The following is an 8,857-nucleotide window of genomic DNA, read 5'->3' on the forward strand; positions in this document are numbered from 1 at the left end:
TTATCAAAATGTGGCATTGTTTTATACATATTTTAACAAAATTAGCCAAACAAGGATGATAATATGCTGATAAACTAGGAAATATAAATCTAATGGAGTAACACGAGCTACCAGAACAATCTGGCACTGCAGTTTAGAAATTTCTATTTCATAGTTACAGAAAGAGGTACTCTGCATCTTGGAAATACGGAAGGAGAGGAAATAAAAGGATTAATTACTTCCACAAGTTAGAAGATCTCAAAATTCCAGTGTTCTGTAGGGCAAAAAGTAGGTGTGACTGTCTGCTGTTCTAAAATAAAGGCCTTCAATTATCAACCACGTATGAAGGGGGCTGACAGTGGCAAAGAACAAAGAGATGGCAGTTTTCAGATGATCTAGCTGAACAGTGGGTATTCCAACAGGTTACACATGTGTGAGGATCCAGAAGCTGCGGGTGAACTTAAATGATATTGAGGCCCAATTTTAGAGTAGATAACTTCACAGAGACCCAACCACTTACTTCATATGACTTTTATATTTTAAAACCACTGCTAAAGGCTTGCAATAAAATGAACCCTATAGTGTATTCTTTTGCAAACCATTAGCCAGTACCCATGGAGGCCCATAAATGCCTATTTAATTTGCCTACTTAATTACCTATTTTAAAAAGTGTCTTTCTTTGAGATTTTCTTAGGTTGCTGTACACCTATCTTATCTAATGAGCTGGGTATTTTGATAGTCTCTAGACCCGCCAAACCTATAGCAGATTAGTGATCCTTCCAAATAGGGGTAATCAGGGAGAGAAGACTAGAGAGAAATGAGTCCTGGGGTAATTCCTTTGGCAACCCATTAATGCTGCCTTCAGCAGTGTCTGGGTGCATTTCTGATCTGAAGAGGCGATAGCCTTTTTCAAAAAGTTTTCTGTGATCATGAAACTAATCCTGGAACCTAAAAGTCATTTCCAGCTTGACCACGCCACCACACTTTCCACAAAGCCACATCTCGTCTGAGTTCCTGGCCTTGGTCAGGGTTCTGAAAGGAGCCACAAATGTGTAGTCTCCGAGTGGGCACTTGTTTGTAAGTATTTATTTTCCGGAGCCCACTCAGGAGCCAAGAGAAGCTATAGGCTGTTATAGAGGACGGAACAATGAGTCAAAACAACGCCTCCCCACTTTTACACTAATGCATGGGGGAAATCCCCGGAACACTAGTGTTTGATTATGAATGGAGATTGCTTTGGGGGTGAGCGGGCTGGTGTTGAAAGGCCAGCAAAGAAAATTTGGAGATCCTGGCTTGGTCAAAGCACTAAAACCCACTGGATAACCATGGAATTCCTGCCAAGGAAATCTTTCATAAATGATTTCTGCAGCAAAGATATTGTTGAAAAGTATTTATTTACACTATAGTCATAAACCATCCATTATCTGAACTTCAGTTAGTGGTTTTTGCGTTAGAATAAATCATTTATAGTTCCACAACTATTAAGAGCTAATAACCAAACAAGTCAGCTCCAGTAATATTATTTACATTCTTATCTGCAATTCGACTACAAAGGTAACACTTTTAAGTCACAAAACAGAGCATACAAAAATATACTTTCTAAAAAAAAAATCCAAATATTAATAGGCAGAAATATACAGCCATACTAAACCCAGGGAGTGATTTTTTTTTCATAGTAAGGCAACCCATTTACATGCAGACCCTGTAACATTGTCCACATCACACAAGGCACCGAGGACACTTCCAACACGACTGCATGCATCCTAGTTTCAGAGAATATATGTACATCCCCCTTTAAATAAGTTAACCTCTGACTCATTGCGAGAGATCATAAATGCTTTACTTTTCTTCCCAAAGGTTCAGAACTTGGAGAACAGTGCACATCAAAAATACACAAAATCTGAGTGGATATACACTGAAAAAATAGCCTCTCTGTTTCTCAACTCAAAAAGGAGCAGATACTGCTATGTCCCTCCCATCACATTGCACTTCCGTTCTCTTGAGTTTATAATACATACTGCTTAAAGGGGTGGAACAACTAGATAAGCTTTGATTCACTGTTCTAGGGCCACAGAATGCAGCATAAAGGCCATGCTTCATTCACTGTACAGAATCCCCAAATCAGTCCCAAGCCATAAAGTGCACATCAGCTTTCCTTCTTTCTGCTGCCCCCACCTGAAGGGAGCAGCATCTCCCAACCTACTGTAGAAAAAGTCTCCAATTGGGACATCCAGAGTCAAAAAATCTGTAATGGGACAAAATATGAGAGAGCAGGGGAAGCAAAACCTAGTCAAACAACCCTTTCAAGCAGGGTCAGGCCTCAGCCCTCTAGGCCAGGGGCCCCCACCTGACCCCCTTCGGAGCCTCCCCACTCATTAACTTGAGGTGAGAGTCAACTCACCTAAGAGAGACTAAAGTGGACTAAGTTTCAGGAAGGACCTGCTTCTAGGTGGAAAGGGGGCAGTGCTGGGCTCCACCAAGGCCCTTGACCCAGGGAGGGGACAGAGGGGCAGGACAGGGTTGGTAGTGTTTGTTGTGCAGCTCGAGTGGACCAGGGGACGAAGGGCCTCCGGGGCCTCAGGGAGCTGGTGTGTCAGCCTGAGTCTCATCTCAAGGTGTTCGGGTCCGAGAAGAGCAAGGGGCCAGAGATCCTCCACCCAGCGTGCCACTGGTGCTGCCACACAGGGGCCCCCCAGCCTGTGCACTTCCGGGGCACGAGGCCGTGGACGCAGCTGGCACGGCTGAGGAGGGGGCACTGCTTTTGCGCTCCTTCTGTCTCAGGTGGATCTTGGTGTGGCGCTTCCTCTCGTCACTCCGGGCAAACTTGCGGCCGCAGTAGTCACAGGCGAAAGGCTTCTCGCCCGTGTGGGTGCGGATGTGGGTAGTGAGGTGGTCACTGCGGCTGAAGTTGCGCATGCAAATCCGACACTGGAAGGGCTTGTGTCCCGTGTGGATTCGGATGTGTCGGGTCAGCTCGTCAGAGCGGGAGAAGCGACGGTCACAGCCTTCTGCTGGGCACGGGTAGGGCCTCTCATGCACTGGGGTCTTGCTAGGCCTGTTGGGGTACTTGCGAGGCCTCAGAATGGGCCGCAGCGGCAGGTGGTGCGGGTTATAAGCGGCGGCCGCAGCGGCGGCTGAGCTGCTGCCAGGCAGCCGGGGTCCCTCACTGCCTCCACTGGCCCCTGGCCCTGTGGCCCCAGAACTGGGGCCCCCCAGGGTGAAGTTGCGAATGGTGGAGAGTGGAGTGAGTGGAGGAGGGACTCGCAAGGAGTCCAGAGGGCAGGGAAAGGGTTTGCGGTCTGGGCCAGCTGTACCATGTAGGTCTCTTGGACACTGTGGTTGGAAGAATCCAGGATAGTCTGGAATCATGGGAAAGAGACCGGGGTCCGTGGCTGGCTTAGGGGAGGGGTAGGAAGGAGGTGGTGGGTAGGCCAGAGAGGAGGAGCTGGAGGTGGTGGCTGCTGACAGGAATGCCGAGGGGTCCTGGTAGATGTCTCCTGCACAGCCAGAATAAGGAGGAGGTGGCGGTGGAGAGTACAGTTGGTCCAGGTCAGGCTGGGTCTGAGACATGGTGCACACACCCAGGGGTCCTGTGGCCAGTGGGTTGGGGGAAGCAGACGTGACGCTGGACGAGGCTGTGGTCGAAGCTGGGGAGGTAACCCCTTGCAGGATGCCTGCACTCACAATATTGATGATGCCTTCTGGGTAGCAGCTGGCACCAGGGTACTGGGGGTCAATGGAGAACTTGCCCATGTACGTGAAGGTCTGGTTTCTAGGTGCAGAGACGGGAGCAAAGCTGCTGGGATATGGGAGATCCAAGGACCTCTTCTCTCCGGTCATGTCAATGTTGATCATGCCATCTGGGGAGGGAATAGAAACAATGGAGGTGGAGCAATGGTAATGCAGCCAAGAATCTCTTGTTATCCCCTCTAATTAGAGGCCCGTAGGACCTCTAATACGTCCATTCCCAAATCCCAAGATCCTGGCACAGTAGAGTTGGGGCAGAGTCCAACAGGTGGGAAAACCGCAGACCAAAGACAGTAAGAAGAGGGTAGCCCAGGATCCCACGGGCAGCCAGTGACAGTCTGGGACTCAAACTACCTCCAGGAAAGCCAGGATGAGCTACTCCCAACCCCCCCCCCCCCCACACACACACACACAGCCATCTGTGGCTCTCATCCCCAATAAAAATACCCAATAATAGCAACAACAATATCAAAAATCCCCCATCTGCCTGGAAATTCTCTCCCTCTTCTTTGTCTGGGGGTCCCACGGCTGCGGCTCCAGAGGAGACACTAACCAGGAGACTGATCCCAGCCAGTGCCGCTGGAGAGGGGAGCCTGAGAAAGAGATCAGTGATTTCTGGCTGCTACCCCTCCGCGGTGCTTACCCTCCCTCCCTCTCTCGCTGCGCTACAGCTGACGGCTGCTGGAGGGTATGGGGCGCTGCAGTGGAAGGAATCGATAGGTTTCCTTCCTTTCCCAACCTTCTCAGCCTTGTCCAACACCCGCACGCCCCAGCCCAAAGCCAGTAGCGGAGCTTCGAGGAAGGAGCGGGGACAGCGGCGGACCACTTTCCACTGCATCGCCAAGGAAACCAGCGGCGCCGGTGCCCCCGCAGGCCTCCTTCGGCAGCCAGGGGGCCGCTTCCCGCCGTTGCCCGCCCTCCTCCTCCTCCTTCTTCCCGCCTCGCCAACCCCCTCAACTTCGCGGGCGGCGCGCAGGTGGGGGGCGCTCCTTCTGGCCGCTCCCGGAACGCGCTCGGAGATTTTTCCCGGGGTCGGTTCTGCCCGGGAGGGAGCGGCGGACGCTTTCTTCTGGCGCTTCTCGGCCGCTAGGCTTTCCAGCTCTCCTCCGGAGCCCCGAACTTTCTCGTCACTTTGTCCCTTCCCCGGGAGAGGGGAGGCCTGGGTACCGGCGGCCCACGAGCCGGCACAAGCAGGACGCCTGGTCGGGCACCTCTTCTACTCTCATCCCCGCGCCCGCCGGGGGCTGGGCGCGCCGCGGCGCACGCACGCCCGCTCCCTGACGACTGGGTGCTTTTGCCCGCGCGCCCTGCTCCAGCGATCCGGTCCTTGCTCCCGCGGGCTTCTCCTGCACCGGGCAGGGTCAACACCGTCCACCTCGCGCCCCAACCCTCTCCTCCAAGTCCTGCACACGCACCGCACCCCACCCACCACCTTCGAGCCGCGTGGGTCCCAGCCCGCGAAGGAGGCATGCGGCTTACCTCCGGCTACTCCGTTCATCTGGTCAAAGGGGCCTCCCAGTTCAGCATTGGGGAAGATGGTCACCGACGTGGCGGCGAGGTCCTCCACCGGGTAGATGTTGTCAGACAGCTGGTGCACAAAACCACTGAGAGTTACTGGGATTTTGTCTACGGCCTTGGCGGTCATCATTTGCTCCTCGCACAACCTGGAGACCCAACTCCCTCTCTACCTGGAGCGTCAGAGAAGCCGTTTTGGAGAGGGATTGGACTGAGTCTAAGTTGGTATCTCCTTTTGCCCTCCACGCTTAAAAGCAACCACAAAAAAAAAAAAAAAAAAAAAATCCAACAAATAAAACTAGCAAACAAGTTGCTATTTTTTCTAAGAAAGAAGAAAATGACTATTTGCCACTGACTCTCTCCTGTGTTCCGGCTGGGAAGCCAGGAGTTGCTGGTGTAGTGTTGTTATAACAGTCAGTGTGTCCCCTCGCCGAGCTATTAATCAATTGCTGCTCTCTCGGTTAGACGGAAAGTGTTGCTGTAAGTATTTATGGGCAGGTCCTCAATGCCCGTGACGTCGCTGCCCATATATGGACTGAGGAACAGGGCTGGGCCAGGCGGCTTCTTGCCGTCACATGGCCGATTTGCATACGGGCTCGGCAGCGCGGGCTCCGCCGGGCTCGCGACTCCCGGCTCTCAGCGGGGAATTGCTGGGGTCTAGGGCGCGCAGCCCGAGGCCCAGTTCCCATCCTGGGCGCAGGGCCCAGCTGGGAGCGAGCGCGCCGCGAGTCTGGCTCAGGCCACCCGGGAAGAGCTTGCGAGTCCTAGCTGCGGCGAGGTCTCCCCGGGCGGGGAGGAATTCCGGTTCTCCGGGACTTTCCAAAAAAGGCGAAGATCCGGTGCCGGCGGCTCCGCCTCCCCAGCCCTTGTTTGGGAGCCATTCCGGAAAATTAAACTTCGGAAAGAAACCGAGCGGAGCCGAGACACTACAGTCAAACCCCTACTCACTTTCTTGGCAGCTCAAAACCGCAAGCAAAAGGAGGCACCGAAGAAAAAAAAAAAAAAAAAAAAAAAAGCTGCATGCATTCACGGAAGCTGACTGTTTTTTTCTGAATTACTTGGTGGAAAGAAGTGGCTGGTGATAAGAGTGAATGCGGTATTGCTTTTTTGGAAAGTCTGTTCTATTTATACAGGAGCGAAAACGGAACAGGTTTGGGGTTGTTTGTTTGTTTAAGTATTTCGGGCATCTTGGGGCTGGGGAGTAGACCCTAGGAGGATCAGAATAACTGCGGCGAGCTTCGAGAGAAATCCTCAGCCGGAGACACCCCCCACTCCTCTGCCCGCGCGCTCCCCGCCCCCCTTCAGCTGCTGCGCGGAGCGGGCGCACTTCCCGGCGCGTCTGGGCGGTCGGCTGTGTGGGGGCGTCCAGATGGAGGCTTGGACACTCACCCTGCCCCGCCGCGCACACGCACACACACTCTTACACTCACACACGCTCCACTTCCGCTACACACACTCCCGCCCCCGCTGCCTTCTTCACACACCCACTCGCACACCTTACGCTACACACCTCCCTGTTGACAGCGCGCCGGGGCGCCTGCTTCGCCAACAGAGCGCCCGGCCCGCCAAGCGCGCGCCGGGGCTTGCTACACTGGGTGCCTTGCCAAGACGCCCCTTCTCACCTTCTCTCGCCGAACCGGCAGCCCCCGACCCCCGAACGGCTACACTCGGCGGGTACGCCCTGCCCTCCCCGGAGCCCTACTCAACAACACGCACATTTGGAAGAATCTTGTTGCTTTGCCTCGCCAAGAGCCACCTCGGTGAGCCCAGCGAGGTCCCGAGTGACAGCCAACTGCGTCGCTAAGGCCAATTTCGAGCCGCCATCACCCCCACACGCGTTTCCCTTTTCGAGTAAAAAATAACAACGACAACAACAACAAAACTGTCCCGGATGGAAACCTTCCTGTTTAGTTCCCAAAGCAATTTTTTAAAAAAACTTTCTAGAGGTCCATAAAGCGGTGGGTTCTGGCTCGCTGCACGCACCACTCCCGCCTCCCGTCCCACCGCCGCAGCGCTCCCGGCTTGACCCGGGCCCCGCGGGAGGCTGCTCCCAGGTGCCCAAGCCGGCCCGCCGCCGCCTGCCTGGTTTCGTTGCGCCCCAAAGCCGCCAAGACCTGGGATGAAGCGCGGGGGCAGCCTCTGGGGCCTGGCCGAGCCAGGCCCTTTCCCGCCCCCGGCCCGGGACGGCCCCAGCCTCGTGGGGGCCCGGGCGGGCGAGAACCACGACGCCACGCCGTGGAGGAAGCTAGGCGCTGCAGGCGGCTCTCCCGCCGCTCACCTGCCGCGGCCGCCGCCGCAGCCAGCCCGCTCCCACCGCGGCGGGCGCGCGGCGGTGAAAGCCCCGGGGGAGGCCGGCAGCGCCTTCTGCTCCTCCGCCCAAGCGTAGCGTCTCCCCCTGCCCGCCGCGGAATCGTCTTCTCGAGCGGCCGGCCACTTTCCTGACCAAACGCCCAGAAGAAAATTGGGAAAGTTTACCGCTCGCACTGCGCGCTCTTTTTCCAGTTGGAGATAAAAATAAAAGGGAAAGGAAGGAAATCATAGCGACGTTAGTGCCCTTGTAGATACCCCACCCTCGGTGTAAACGTGCAAAGTCCCATTTCTTATTAAAAAAAAAAAAAAAGAAGAAGAAGAAAGAAAGAAAAGAAAGCTGCGCTCTTACCACGTGCGCCAGCCCACTCCGCCTGCGCTCCGGCCGGTCCCGCGGCCCCCGCGCTGACCACCGGCAAGACGACGCCTCGGAGGGGAGCCCGACTCGCATCTCCAGCCTTGAGTCCGAAAGAAGGCGGGGTGGGGGGGAGCCAAATTATGCAAATGTGGGTCGTGGCAGCGGGACTCGGGTTACGGCCCCCGCCGGCCTCGTAGGTGAGGCACCCACACGCACCCAGCAGGAGCTGGCGCGGCTACTGCTAGAGCTTCGCTCCTCTCCACGCACATGGGCGGGCGAGTCGCCGGGGCCGCCCCGCGGCGGGTGCTGCTGACAACCCCGTCGGTGGCCACCCCGCGCCGCCCGGAGGGGGAGCTCCTGGACGCCCGAGTGCCGGCTGAGAAGAGCGCAAAGGGCCCGACGCAGGATGGGGGCGGCACTGGCATAGGAGAGACTTGCGGTCCTCGCCTGTTACCCTTCCCGAAGGAGGAGGCTGAGTTTGGGGGTGAGGCCGGGAAGGGGGCCCCACCGAGGAGAGGCGGGCTTGTCTGGCCCGTCTGACAAGCGCATTAGAGTGCGCAAGTGGGAGTGACTGACCCTCTGGAATTATCCGGAGCTTTCCAACAACTCAAACCTCTCTCAAGAGCTACACCCTGTCAAACCTGCGGTGTGCCTGGGGTGGACTGGGGTAGGGGCGACCAAGAGCAGCCGAGAGGCTCCGCCGGCTCCCGGGAAGGCACCTGGGACCAGTCCTGGGAGGCCCTCCCTTGAATCTCTGCTGGAAACGGGTCAGTAGATACTTCCTGTAACCACCTTCTTCTTTGTCTTCTTTTTTAAAGAATGCTAATGGAACGAAGTCTAGGCACACTCATTTCAAGCAAGCCACTCCGTGGTAAGCAATAAGAAAGCTAAAGTGACTTGCCTAAAATCACGCAGCTGATAAGTGGTGGTGTTCAAACTTGCAGCCTGTTC

General features: G+C 55.5%; 1 protein-coding gene across 3 annotated transcripts; it reads right to left on the reverse strand.

Moving 5' to 3' along the window:
* Positions 1-1,354: 1,354 nt before the first annotated feature.
* On the reverse strand, positions 1,355-8,277 carry EGR2 (early growth response 2). 3 transcript variants are annotated; one of them, XM_082719182.1, is made up of 3 exons: positions 7,901-8,277; positions 5,206-5,314; positions 1,355-3,839 (listed from the first exon to the last, which is right to left on the reverse strand). In XM_082719182.1, exons 1-3 carry the CDS (start codon positions 7,997-7,999, stop codon positions 2,590-2,592), a joined length of 1,458 nt encoding a protein of 485 aa, XP_082575308.1. In that variant the 5' UTR covers positions 8,000-8,277; the 3' UTR covers positions 1,355-2,589. The 3 variants fall into 3 exon arrangements, with proteins under 3 accessions (XP_082575308.1, XP_082575310.1, XP_082575309.1); XM_082719184.1 differs by lacking the exon at positions 7,901-8,277 and adding an exon at positions 6,958-7,465; XM_082719183.1 differs by lacking the exon at positions 7,901-8,277 and adding an exon at positions 5,415-5,704.
* Positions 8,278-8,857: the final 580 nt, after the last annotated feature.

The sequence above is a fragment of the Mustela nivalis genome (assembly GCF_964662115.1).
Source record: "Mustela nivalis genome assembly, chromosome: 2".
Taxonomy (NCBI): Eukaryota; Metazoa; Chordata; class Mammalia; order Carnivora; family Mustelidae; genus Mustela; species Mustela nivalis.